The sequence below is a fragment of the Kryptolebias marmoratus genome, linkage group LG15, assembly GCF_001649575.2.
Source record: "Kryptolebias marmoratus isolate JLee-2015 linkage group LG15, ASM164957v2, whole genome shotgun sequence".
NCBI classification, from domain to species: domain Eukaryota; kingdom Metazoa; phylum Chordata; class Actinopteri; order Cyprinodontiformes; family Rivulidae; genus Kryptolebias; species Kryptolebias marmoratus.
The window spans coordinates 30,416,520-30,430,159 of NC_051444.1; the positions used below are offsets into that span (position 1 = coordinate 30,416,520).

A 13,640-nucleotide genomic window follows, 5' to 3' on the forward strand; every position below is an offset into this window, starting at 1 on the left:
GTGGAAGATGGAGGAGGTTACAGTTCTGTGATCGTAAAGATCGGGTGGATGAATGTAGAATGAGAAGGTCCTTCAGATAATCCAGTGAAGTTCCATGTAGACATTGATGGGTAATGAGAGCAATTTGGTACTGAACTCTGTAGGTGACAGGAAGCCAGTGAAGGTTATGGAGAATGGGTGTAATATGTTCAAATTTACGAGCTCTCAATAGAATCCTGGCTGCACTGTTTTGAATGTATTGGAGCTTCTGAAGATGTTTTTTATGGATTCCAACAAACAGAGTTGCAGTAGCCGTGCCTGGAGGAGACAGATGCATGGACGAGATTCAAATTGTTATTATTATTATTAGTATTATTATTATGTTAAATATGATGTAATAGTCATTACACCAGTCATTGTAATAGTCAATGTAATAGAGCCATTAACAACACACTTGGTTTTACCTAATTGGATGACATTTCACTTAAAATATTACCGTATTTTAAGGGTTTAGCCAAAACAATTTCAACTCCATCTAAAAGTCTATAACTTGGGCATGAAAGACAACAGATGATATGCATTTCAAGGAATTCTGTGCTTTTAATAACAAAAGTTAGTCCCAAATTCATGTTGTTTTGTAGAAGTAAGTTGATGGATGTTGGAATCTCAGGCAGTAGCTGCTTAGGCACCCTTCACCATTTCTACAGACATTAGATATACTCAAAAATTCTACAAAATCTAATTTATTTTTTTTTTTCATTTTGTCTGCTCCTTTCATGGTTCCCAGCAAGTTCGATGGACTTTCTGATGAGTGATGGTGAAGACGAAGGTTCCTTCTTGTCTCTGCCTGCTGCTGCCTTCTCACAGCGCCCCTCTCTGACCGCTGATTTTACCGACACGAACACACAGAAGCAGCAGCAGCAGCTGCTCATACAGGTAAACCAAAATATTTCGCTCCACAAAACGCCAATAAGACGTAGGCCCAGATTAACCTCAGAAAACAACCATAAAGAGACCAAATTGACAGATCAGAACATTCTGCTAGGTACCAGAAACTGTCCTGATGTGTTAGTGTGACGCTGACAGTGCTAACTCACTGCTGATACAAATTCACATTCAGCTGACTGAAAGTCTATCCAATTCATACATCAGGAAGACAACCTGCTCTGACATTTTCTGAGGTCACTGCTGTTCTGAGTGTCTGGTCCAACTGTAAAGTTCATGCAACTATTAGGATGTTTGTTTTCTAATGTTGTGTCCCTCTGTTTCTGCTGATGGACTACTGCTAACATTAAAATTGAGGCCTTATCTACATAGAAATATTGTTTGTTAAAATTTTTCAACACAAATCCTTTTTTTAATTGTTGTTTCTAAAAGTAGCTTTGTAAATGTGGCACGGTTTCTTCAAAGGTTTTCATCCACACAGAAACGCAAAAAAAATGATCCAAAATACTTTAGTAACTATGCCAGGGCTGTATGTGTCATTGTATTGCTGCATTGTGTGTAAATGTATGTGTATGTATATGTGTGTGTGTATAGTGTGAGTGTCAATGTTGCTGATTGAGGAAAGGAAAAACGTGAAGTGGGGGCTTAGCCTTAGCAGTATGTTTACTCTAAACCGTCACCTAGCCGGCCTGGTGTACCAGCTGCTCAGGGTCTCCTGGAGGACCACTAACAGGAGCTCATCTCAGTGGCTTTTCAACAGCACAGAGCCAAGCTTACAATTCAAGCAGCTTTGCCTCCAAAACTACCATAAGATTACATTTATTACATGTACCATTATCGCTAAAGGAGGCAGAGGAAGGGCTAAACATCTGACACACAGCGAAAGTGAGGACAGAAGAAGCCGAGAGAGAACCAGAAGCCATGCTAAGCTAAAGCTAGCTAGAGCTGGTGGACCCCAAATACACTGATAAAGCAAAAGGTGCTTCAAGCACAATGCAATAGTAGAAACCAACTGGATAAAGAGTGTTTGTGTACTAGTATGTAAAACTGTGTGAAAATTAGCCCCTTAAGTCTCCCTAAATGTGCCTAAAATGCCTGGAAAAAGCATACCCAAATTAATTTGGATACAGAACCCTGGTCTCCTTGTAAACGTAACACTGAATTTTTAACCTCTGCAGCCAAATTATTGTAATGGTAACTAGTATGTAGTTAATAAAGTTGGAACACACAAAAATAAAACTTTTTTTAATTTTTTATTTTATGTTGCTGCACACAGCCATTTGGGCAATGTGGTTTTAAACTTGAAGCCATTAGTGGAATCTACGAGGCTCTGTATTCAAATCTAAGTCAATAGGGCCTATGGGCAGGCCACTGCCAATTAAGGGTTAAATAAATCCAGTAAATCAAAAGATTCAAGCAAACAAATTACTTCAGCTACCAGCAGAGAAAACTGGAAGTGACATGATTCATCCCACTGTCAAAACATCAGAAAGATGCAATGAAAAAAGACTTTCCATGAAAATACAACTTGCCCATATCTGAGGCTCTAGATACTGCCAAACAGCACTTTAAAGCTCTGGCTAATTGCCTAAAGAGGTACACTCAAGAAGCAGAAGTCAGGAGAATGAACAGGATATGCTGCACCACACCATCCAGAGTGTACTCTGTGTCAGGGGAATAACACAACAGTAGAGCCACCCAGAGCTGAGACTGAACAATACTAGAGAAGCATGTGGGAGGAGGCAGCATCACAAACTGCCCCATGGCTTCAGAAACTAGGATCTAATCACAGCAATTTCCCAGGACAAGAATCAGGATGCAACACAGTGGAAGACATTCAAGATGGAGTCTCGGGTATGAAGAGTTGGATTCCACCAGGGCCATACCTACTAGCTGCTCTCCGTGAACGACTGGCAATACAAATGATCCATCTGCCAATAGAAGGAACCTACCCAGAGTGGTTAAGTCAAGGCTGGATAGTAAGGATCATGAATGACCCTCAGGAAAGGGAAATCCCATCCAACTACTGGCCAATCACCAGTCTCTGTACAACATGGAAGCTCCTGTCAGGCATCATAGCAGCTAAGATGAATAGGCACATGGGTCAGTACCTGAGCGAGGCACAGAATCCTAGCATTGATCTCCCAGTGTACACTGGTCAAACTTTCAGTTTTGTACCCATCACTAAACGTGAAGTCCAAAAGGCTCTTAAAGCTATAGATCATAGAAAATCTTCTGGACCTGATTTAACTGATCCCTATTTTCTGAAACTGGAAGCCAATTTTTTAGCAGAGCCTCTTGCAAAACTTAACCTCTTTGTGGAAAAGAATGAAATTCCCTCCATGTGGAAATCAGCTTATGCTCTCCCTTTGTTAAAAGAGAGTGATTCAGCAATTTTACTTGCAGTCCAATATCTAACCTATCAGTTCTGGGAAAGATTCTTGAAGCCCTTGTAAATAAGAAAGTAAAGGAGTTTTTATATTCTAACGCTATCTTATCAACACATCAATCAGGCTACAGACAAAAACCATCACAGCTGAAATAAAGGTAGTAAATGATGGTTTCACTTGATAAGAAAGTATGTTGTGCAACACTTTATATTGATTTGTCAACAGCATTTGACACAGTTGATTATGACATTTTAAAACTTAGCCTTCTTCAGTCAGGACTCTCAGAGAAAGCAATTGAATGGTTCTCAAACTACCTCAATAATAGAGTTCAAAACAAAATATGTTTGTTTAGAACTTGCCACTGTACAGAAGGGAATGTCGTAGGGGTTCTATATTGGGGCCCCTTATTTATTATTTATATCAATGATCTTGATCTGAATGTGTCAGATACTGGTTTGCACTTCGATGCTGATAGTTATTTACTGCTGGGACTAAACTCTTGTCCAGATGGTTGAATCACTGCAGAAAGCCTTTGATGCTGTCCAGCATTTTTTAATTCAGCTGAAACTTGTTCTTAATGCAGAAAAGACTAAGCTTATGATGGTTTCCAGTGTTAAAAAGAAACTACTTCTGATTCATGCAGTGACTGTGCTCAAAGGAACTGATTTATAGTTGGTTCATGTGTATAAATATTTTGACATTGACTGACTCCCTTAATTTTAAGCCATGTGGAGAAACTGGTAAAGAAGCTGAGACAAAAGTTGGGTTTTTACTTTCAGAATAAGTTATTTTTCTTTTAATGTATTAAAGCAGCTAGTAGCTGCAATGTTTTTGCTTGTGTTGGATTACAGAGATCTTTCGCATATGAAGAATCTGCTCAATGTCTTTGAATGGTTGACCCTGTTCATCAGGTCTTTGAAGTTCGTTACAAATTGTAAGGTATAAATGAAACACTGAGTTATACCCTAGGGTAAATTGACCTGCTCTGGCTACCAGAAGGAGGTGTGCTAGTTTTTACTCCATCCATTCGTAAGACTATTAGCTGCTTTTTGTTCCATTTGCCCAGACTGAACTGGGTAAAAGGCCTTCGTCCATTCTGCACCTTCTACATGGAATACACTGTAGAATTACAGAGTTAATTTCATTGAATACTTTTAAATCAAAATTGAAAGAACTAATTCAGTAACATGTACTTATTCCTAATTTGTTTTGTCTAGTTTTTAATTGTTTCTTAATTTTGTTGTCCTAACTGTGGTGTGGTAACTATGTTCTTTTTATTTGCTGCTGCCTGTCTTGAACAGGTCTTCCTTGAAAAAAAGAAAAGGTTTCTAATCTCAATAGGACATTTGCTGAATAAATAAAGGTTAATAATAAAAATAAAGGAAATTGGCACAAACAGCAGGGGAGCCCAGCACCAGCTATTGTGCGACAGCACCGTAGGCTGTAAGACCAGATGCAAAATTCTGTGCACCACCTGAGTTGACTACAAGAAAGCCTATGACTCAGTGCCACACACATGGATCCTGGAGTGCTTGAAACTGTACAACATCAACAGGACACTAAGATCATTCATTGAGAACTCAATGGGAATGTGGAAGACAACTCTAGAGGCCAATTCCAAGCCAACCGCACAAGTCGGCATCAAATGCGAGGTGATACTCTGTCCCCACTTCTGTTCTGCATGGGCCTGAACCCCCTCAGCCAGATCATCACAAAGAGTGGCTATGGACACTGGTTCCAAAGTGGAACAGTCATCAGTCACCTCTACATGGATAACATTAAGCTGTATGCCAAAAGTTAGCACAACATTGCAGGGTTTACCCCAGTTTCCCTAGCCCACCGCCAGGCTAAGCTACACATTATAGCTGTCCTGGCCAGGAAGAAATCCCCACGGTGATGAACTGCTAAGTAAATGTCTCAGGCAGCAAAAACTCTGTGTGAAAGGAGAAACAAGAGGAACTATCATGGAAAGTTGAGCCCCTGCATGACTTGTACCACTGGCAGATTGAGGAAGTGGCTGATATCAACAAGTTCTACAATAACTAGAAAGGGCTGGAATGAAGGACAACACAGAGGCACAGAGGCACTAATCATGGCAGCACAAAAGTAATATAGGCCGGGTTCCCAAGATTCCTCTGAGACAGTCCAGCATGTAATGGTCTGTGTAAGAAGCAGGCAGTCAAAGCGTACATGGAACACCATTGCCAAGTGGCTGGAATAGTGTACAGGAACATCTGTACTGAGTGACGGTAGAACCTTCAGTGTAAAGTGTGAGACTACAGGGCTAAGATACTGTACTGATTTCCAGATCCAGATTGACAAATAGGTGATGGCTAACCAACTGGACACTGTGATAATTGACAAGATTCATAAGAAAGCGTGGTGATAGATGTCGTAATCCAAAGTGACTGTAGCATCAGGAAGAAGGAGCACAAGAGGCTTGAGAAATGCCAAGAGCTGAAAGAGGAATTTGTGAAGAGTCAAGGCCTCAGTGGTACCAGTGGTCATTGTGATTGGAGATAAAGGACTGCTGTATGGAAGGGTTTTCCTCGTGATGAACACATATCAGGCTAAATTCTTTACAAGCAAGTGTAGGTATTTTTCCCACATTTCAAGGTATACTTAATGTATATTGTCATTATTTTTTGCAACATTTGTGTTTTTGTATTGTTCAGTTAAATAATGTGATTAAAAACCTTTTGGGGGTTGGATTATTTAGTCCAATAAGGTTTTTTTTGCTTGTCTTTATTTAAGGCTGCTATTGTTCATCAGACTTGTCTGTTCATAGAAGACAAAAACGTTTTGCTGTAGTTGAGGTAATGGTGTCTTCAGCAAAAACACAAGAATATTATCTGTCATCATCGTGACTGTTGGTTTTGTTGAACTTGGGGTCGTAGCTTCTGCAGGAGGTGGATCTATGACTATAGTTTTCAAAAGGTTGTGTTTTGGCTGTCCATGTAAAAACACAAGTGTGGTGTTTCAACATTTTTTTTTTTTAACTGGAACCCATTTTTGAAAAAGATTATTTTAGGGCTCCTAAAACTCGTTCTGTGTGGATGCAATGCTGAATTGACAAAATACTTTTCCATATTTACAAAAACCACTCCCATGTGGACAGGGCATTTGCCTTTTTTGTTTTTCCTCTTGTCTGTCTGACAGCAGAGCTTGTAGTCTCAGTGTAGATGGATTTTTATTCAGACAGTTTCTAGAAATCGGCTCCTGTTAAAAATTGCTCACACTGCATGTGAAAGTTTGTGTGTGTGTGTGTTCAGTCTCTTCAGGACAAAGTGTGCGAGTTTCAGGCTCGTATTCACTCTGAGGAAGTTGCCCGTCAGCTGTTGGTACAGCATCACAGAGTCAAGCAGCAGACATTCAGAGGCAATCGGAAACTGCAGGAGGAGCAGTCATCAGCCACGTGCAACAGTGAGACGTTCATTGACACATACACACACAAAGATGACTGTCAGAACCACAGCCTGATGTGATAAGCTACAGAATATAACGTGTCTTTCTGTATTTGTAAGGTGTGACAGTGCTGCAGGACAGTGAAGATTTGGATTGTTTCAGGTGTTTAGAGAACGAGCAGCTCGTTATTCGGCTGCGCACACAGGTATGTCGACAAGTAACACACTACACCTGTGCAAACCTGTCCCACTTGTCGTCAGTTACAGGGTGGGCTCAGTCCAGTTACCCCTTCAGTTGTTTTTGACACCATTCGGTTGCACTTATCAAATCCGAATGACATACCAATGCATTTGCTGTATATCCTGATGAGGTGGATCGGTGAGTCAATGCAGGGTGTCTCCCAGAAAAGAGGCTAAGCCCGGTGGTAGGTGGCCGTTTGCCGGCCAATCGCCAGGCGACCATGATTTAGTAAAAAAAACAAAAAAAAAACAAGATTTAAGTTGACAGGAAAGTTAAAAATATTGCTGTTTACATGATATTGTAAGATATTTGGGCCAAATATTTACACAACTAAAGTTTTACAAAAAGGCACTTTTGAAATACTTTAATTGTTTGCACCTAATTTAAATCCTAATTTAAGTCCCATTTACAAATAAATTAAATTAACATAAATGAAAAAGTGCAAACAAAGCACCATCACATGTCTTATGTCCAGGCCAATGAATAACAACAGACAACTCTGGAAAAACAGAGAGTTGCTGTACTGTACTCGGCTTTTTGTGGCACAGGCTGCATGTTGGATCACTACATGTAACAACAAAACAGAGCATATCTAATGCTGAATTTAATAGCATCTTTTTACTGGTAAACAAGGATAAATTGGCACGAATCATATTAATATTTTCACTAAGTACAAAACATGCTTACCATATTCGGTCTTGCAAAGCCACCTGCTGAATTTCAGCTCAACTAACTATTGTGGTCTATAAACCCTTTTTTTTTTTTTTTTTTTTTTTAATCAGCTGCAGCAGTAATCTCTTTCCATGAGTTTTGAACCGTTTGAGTATCTTTGTGCTCTCTCATAAAGGGATGATATAAATACTGATACAAGCGAACCAGCTCCGCTAGAACACCAAAATGGACGATTTTGAACGGATCACGCAGCACGCGGTACCGCACGAAGTTGGCAAAATTGGGAGGTGCACAACCACGCCACTCAACACCGCGCAGGGCTTTTGAGCATGGACGGGGACAGCGCGATTGCGTCACTGTTGGTGCCTGCACCTTTGCACGGTGATCTGGAGGTCGGGGTGCCGGTGGGAAAAAGTGTATAAAAATAACTTATTTTACAATAAATAAGCGGAGCTTGGCCTGGCGGCGGGGCAGGGAAAGCCAGGCTTATAATACACTGGGGGAAACACTGAGCTAGTTTTTCTGATGTTATATGACTTTTAACTTTACTTCAGAAAGAGCAGCTTTCATGGTGCTGATGCAAACAAAATGATTTCAACAAATGAAGAAATGTCATGATTTCAGTCATTTTCTCTGTGACCTTAAACTGACTTAGAAAAAACTGAAAGTTGAACCAGTTCTGTTAAGAATAATTTTGAAAGCAACATATCCAAATATCCAAAGGAGGCAGAATGTTTCAGTACAAAAAGTGCACTGTATCAATTTAAGAAATTAATAATCAAAAACTAAAGTTTAAAACATGTTTAGTATCCTATAGTTCTGATCATTTGTATCATATGATGCATGTTTGTTTGCAGGTAAAGGAGCTGGAGGAGGAGCTGTTGGATCACTCTCAAGAGGTGGAGAGACTTCGCTCTGAACTGGTGAGGGCATGCTGGACCACATTCCTCAGTAACTGAGGATTTTAAATGAAAGCACTCACATGCCTATTTGAGTCTCTGATTCTAACAATCCATAGAACCGGGTCTGAATCCTTACCCCACTTCAAAGTTCTGATCTTATGACCCTAACCTGAACAGTCTTAACCAAGTTCAGAACCAGACAAAATGTCTTTATAATGCTGAATATCCTCACTGCTTTGGTTTCATGCTGAACATGATCCTCACAAAGACTGTAAAATGAGAGGAACATCAAAACAGCTAAAGAATTGCAGTGTCATCACTGAAACATCTGTAACTGTGAGGAACCCTGAAACATATGAGGAGACTGAAGGCTGTGAGAAACTCTGTTAAACAAGAGTTATGAAATGTAATCTGTGTTTTTCCTCCTGTCCTGCAGGGGGCGACAGACCTGGAGAAGCAGCTGGAAAGGCTGCTGGTGGAGAACGAACGTCTGAAGCAGGAGCTGAAGACATGCAGGAGTTCAGAGTTACCAAAGCTCGATGCCACTGCAGAAACTTGCAGCTGCAGCTGCTGCCCCTACCGCCAGGTGAGTCCACACCAGTACACACAGACGGGTGGGTTTCTTCAGGGTTTTGGTGTGTCTCAAGTGCTCCGTGGGTGGGGTTATTGGAGTCAAAACACCTGTTTCAGGTGAGTATAAATCTTCTTCACCTGTCTGTTCTGCAGGATGTGGAGGTGCTGAGGAAGGAGGTGTCCTGCTGGGAGGCCCAGGCCCGGCAGAAGGAACAGCGGCTGGCTGAGGTGGAGCAGCTGCTGCAGGATAGGAGTTGCAGAGGGGAGGCACTGCAGCGGCAGCTGGAGGAGTCCAGGAGGAGGCAGGTGGAGGTGGAGCACCGTCTCAGCCTCCGACTGCAGGAGTTTGAAGATGAGCTCAGCTGTCAGGCTGCCATGTCCCCTAGAGCCAAGGTGAGGGAACAGACAGGTGGAGGTGGAGCTAAAAGGTTTTAAGCATTCAGAAAATGTCTCTATCCTCTGACAGCTCTGTATGGAAGCCCTGAGAAGACATAAAGACTTTTTTTTTTTTTTTAAGTATGTTTGTTTATTTAGTCTGTGCAGTGGATGAAAAAAAATCACTTTGTTTCACATAGTTACAGGTATCATGGTTTGTTGTAAACACAGTAAAGGTTTTGTGAATCAGAGGGTGAAATAACAACCTGTTTCTACAGTTTGTGAGTCAGATGGTGGAGGTGGAGTCAGCAGACTCACAGAAAATTCTGGCTGAGATGCAAAAAAAGAACAACGCCCTGCAGGAGCAGCTGAACGTCCAGAGGCAGCTGCTGAGAGAGCTCGAGACACAGCTGCATGAGTCGCAGAGGACCTGTGCCCAGCTCCGGACCCAGGTGAGTCTGGCTCCTGAACCAGAGTCCAGCTCAGGGTTTAGAGCAGTGATGTCCAATCCTGATCCTCAAGAGCCACTATCCTGCATGCTTTAGATGTTTGTCTGTTCCAACACATCTGATTTGAATCAATGAGTGAGTAACAGGCTTCTGCAGAACATGAAGAAGTAATTAAACCATTAAATCAGGTTTGTTGAAGCAGGGAAAGAAGTAACCTCATTGACAAGTTTTCTGAGTTTGTACCATTCCCTCCCTCCTGAAGCAGCGCTCCAGCATTTTTAATGAGACTGATATCAAAGCAGAATCACTTCATGATTTTCACCCCTAGATTGGACTGGCTCTCATTCCCAGATTTTTTTTTTTTTTTTGCTATTTATCAAATTTACTTTTCTAAATCAAGAGGAAAAAATTCACTTATTTGATCTTCTGAGTAGTAGATATCTTCTGTTTTCTTTCCATCCTCCCTTTAACTAATAAGATAATAAACTGGTGTTTGTCAGTGTTTAGTGCATGGCATGTAATAAATTAATAAATGTCTGTATATGTTCACCAATTCACTGCAGCCAGGAGAGATGCCAAAATCGATACATTACCCATTCCCTCCCCCCGGTCTCTGTTCCTGACCCCCTCAGGACTTTTGTATCTAAAGTTTAACATTGATTTAATATGTGGCAAACAAAATGATGTTTATGATCTGTGATGCATATGCATGTTCTAATGTGTCTGGAACGTCGTCATTAGTGTACAGACATGTTTAACTTGCAGATGTGACCAAACTCTAACTAACAGAGAGAGAGAGTACGCATTGGGGAAAAAAGTTGCAAGCCACCCAAAACCAAAAGAAAGAGATGTCTGCGCTACATCTCATAGAAACAGGCAACAATAGCAGCCAAAGACCAGTTGGCACCGCATGTCAGGGGAAATACTCACTCTGGTTGTTAAATTTATTGCTGATATTAAAAACAAAACATAAACTTGAATTCTTGATCTCGTTGGCCTGAAATAGTTTTTGTTTAATAGTTGTGAAATTTAATTCAGAGATAGGTTGAGGATTTTGTACGAACTAATGAAAATAAACTTAAAGAACTTGGGGTTGTGTTTGTTTTGTTTTTTTCCTTGCAGACTTGTTTTCAAACAGTTTCCTTAAAAATTAATTGGAAATCAAAAGTGATCATTTAACTTGTGTAAAAACCCAAACAGTGATCTACTTCCACACATTGTTGTTGTTGTTTTTTTTTTTACATATTTCATTTGTTTGCTCTCCGTTGTTGGTTTGTGGACTGAGGTTTGAACTGGTTCTAATGTAAAGCTTTGGTCTCTGGGAGATGACCCAGTCTGTGAATCCTCCCAGTGCTCCCTGTTGGAATATCATTGGGGCAGTCTTTCCACTGCAGCATTTCATTTTATCTCCTACAGATGGTTTGTTGTTGCCACTTAAAGTCAAATTGTTCTTGTAACCAGAACAGAACAAGAATTAAACTCCTACAAAATAATAATAATTTCAAAAATTGACTAATAATATTAAGGATTATAAGTTCATAAAAACCAAGACCACAAGCCTTCGACCAAGCTGGCAGGTGCAGACCTCACTATACGATTGTCTACCTTCAGATCGTTGTTTATGAAGGAGAGATGGAGCGCACTCGGGGTCGGCTGGAGGTTGAGGTGCAAAACCTGGAGGAGGAGAAGAACCGTGTGATCGAGGAGGCCTTCATCAGAGCAGAGAGCGAGATGAAGGCCGTGCATGAGAACTTGGCAGGTCAGAGGGAAATTCCAGCTGCTGCTGCCATTGTTGTGTTGATGGTGCTGATCTGTTGATGTTTGCAGGGGTACGCATGAACCTGCTGAGCCTGCAGCCGGCTCTCAGGACTCTGACATCAGACTACAACTGTCTGAAGAGACAGGTGCAGGACTTCCCCTTCATGCTGGAGAAGGCAATCTCTGAGGCCAAACAGGAGGTGGGTCTCATCTTCATCACTAAACTGCCAACAAGAACAGATCAACAACCTCAAACCAAACCAACATCAGATAACTTCCACTTATCCTACTTCACGTGATCTCTGTTCTGATGGTTTTGGTGGTTCTAAAGGCTCTACCTGCTGTGTGTTTCTCAGATCTGTCAGGTGATCAACGACGTGAGTAGCACCAACCAGGAGCTGCTGAGGAAATACAAACGGGAGATGAACCTGAGGAAGAAGTGCCACAATGAGCTCGTTCGACTTAAAGGTCAGTTCCAAACTTCACCTTTCATACAGATTTTACCAGCTGACACTACTTCATTCCTCCAGCTGCCACAGGGTCAGCCAGTCAGTGACAACGTTCAAGGCCACATGACTTCAGAAGACTCAGTTCTGATAGCAGAACTCGTCTCTGCTGGGCTCTCCTTTAGGACTGTTCATCTGTTTAGTCTTTTGGGCTGGTTCAGGATATAATCCTTTCTATTTCAAATGGTTCAATTATTTCCATAGCTAAACATAAACCTGCATCAGATCATAAGACAGTCAGTTTATTTTATTTGAGTAAACTGCAGCAGTGTATAAAAATATTTAGAAGAATAAAAAGTGCTGAATGGTTTGTTTCTGTGAATTTCAGTTCATTTATTGGAACCGTGACATCAGTTTTCTCACCGTTCAAAAAAACAAACCTCAACCGTTTCAGGCCCAAATGAACCTGCAGCCTCTCTGTGTTTCACAGGTAACATCCGAGTTTTCTGCCGGGTCAGGCCTGTCAGTCAGGAGGAGCAGGACTCCGCCGACGCCAGAACTGCGCTGAGCTTCGACTCGGATGATGACGCCATCCTCTACCTCTCCAACAAGGGAAAGATCATGACATTTGAGCTGGACAAAGTCTTCCCACCTCAGGCCACGCAGGAGGAGGTGAGCTGGACACGATTCAGTTCAGTTTATTCATACTGAAAATGGCCAGTTTACATAAATAGTCATCTCAAGCCACTATAACAAAGTCCATCCCTCCCATTCTCCTTCTTTACCTGCTTTTTCATTCAAGGTTGCTGGGAGCTGGTGTCTATCTCCAGCAGTCCCTTAGTGAGAGGTGGGGTACACCCTGGACAAGTCCCCAGTCCATCACAGGGACACATGGAGACAAATGAGACAAACAACCATTCAGTCAGACCTAGTGACAGTTTAGAGTTATCAATTAACCTAACATGCATGTTTTTGGTCAGTAGGAGGAAACCAGAGTATCTGAGGAAAACTCATGTGTGACCTTACTGTGAGGTGACCGCTCTATCCACTGTTCCACTGTGCTGCAAAGAAGAAATAAGTCCAAATTTTAAAAACAATCTATTCAGTTACAGTTTAGTCCTATTATAATAACGGACAGAATTGGTATATTACAAAATCCCAATTAGTAAAAGTTATCAATCTAAGAAAACCAGTAGATCTTTAAATCTGCACACTTCCTAAACAGCACGTTTGCAACAATGGAAAGGAACGACTCCCTTTTAACTAGAAGAAACCTTCAAAAGAACCAGAAACTGACTAAAGATGCTCTGTCTTGACCAGCTAGGGATTGAGAACGGGTCACCTCCCAGCAAACCGTAAGCTTGAGGAAAAATTTAATGAATGCTCTCTAAAAGGTTGGCTCTAACTCCCACAATCTGACTTTCAGGAATCGTTAGAGAAGAATTCCCTAAAGCTTAGCTGCAGCCTTTACTGAACTGAATGTGTGTTGTACCCTTCAGGGAACAG

General features: G+C 41.3%; 1 protein-coding gene across 8 annotated transcripts in view; it reads left to right on the top strand.

Moving 5' to 3' along the window:
• Positions 1-13,640, top strand: part of kifc3 (kinesin family member C3) — a 55,675-nt gene that overhangs the window by 29,525 nt on the left and 12,510 nt on the right. For all 8 annotated transcript variants that reach the window (XM_037979867.1, XM_037979863.1, XM_037979865.1 and 5 more), the window contains 11 exons: positions 767-915; positions 6,587-6,737; positions 6,839-6,924; positions 8,489-8,554; positions 8,970-9,119; positions 9,260-9,499; positions 9,760-9,933; positions 11,542-11,689; positions 11,758-11,888; positions 12,045-12,156; positions 12,625-12,806. In XM_037979867.1, coding sequence (XP_037835795.1) covers positions 767-915; positions 6,587-6,737; positions 6,839-6,924; positions 8,489-8,554; positions 8,970-9,119; positions 9,260-9,499; positions 9,760-9,933; positions 11,542-11,689; positions 11,758-11,888; positions 12,045-12,156; positions 12,625-12,806 — 1,589 coding nt within the window. The remainder of the gene's footprint in view (positions 1-766; positions 916-6,586; positions 6,738-6,838; positions 6,925-8,488; positions 8,555-8,969; positions 9,120-9,259; positions 9,500-9,759; positions 9,934-11,541; positions 11,690-11,757; positions 11,889-12,044; positions 12,157-12,624; positions 12,807-13,640) is intronic.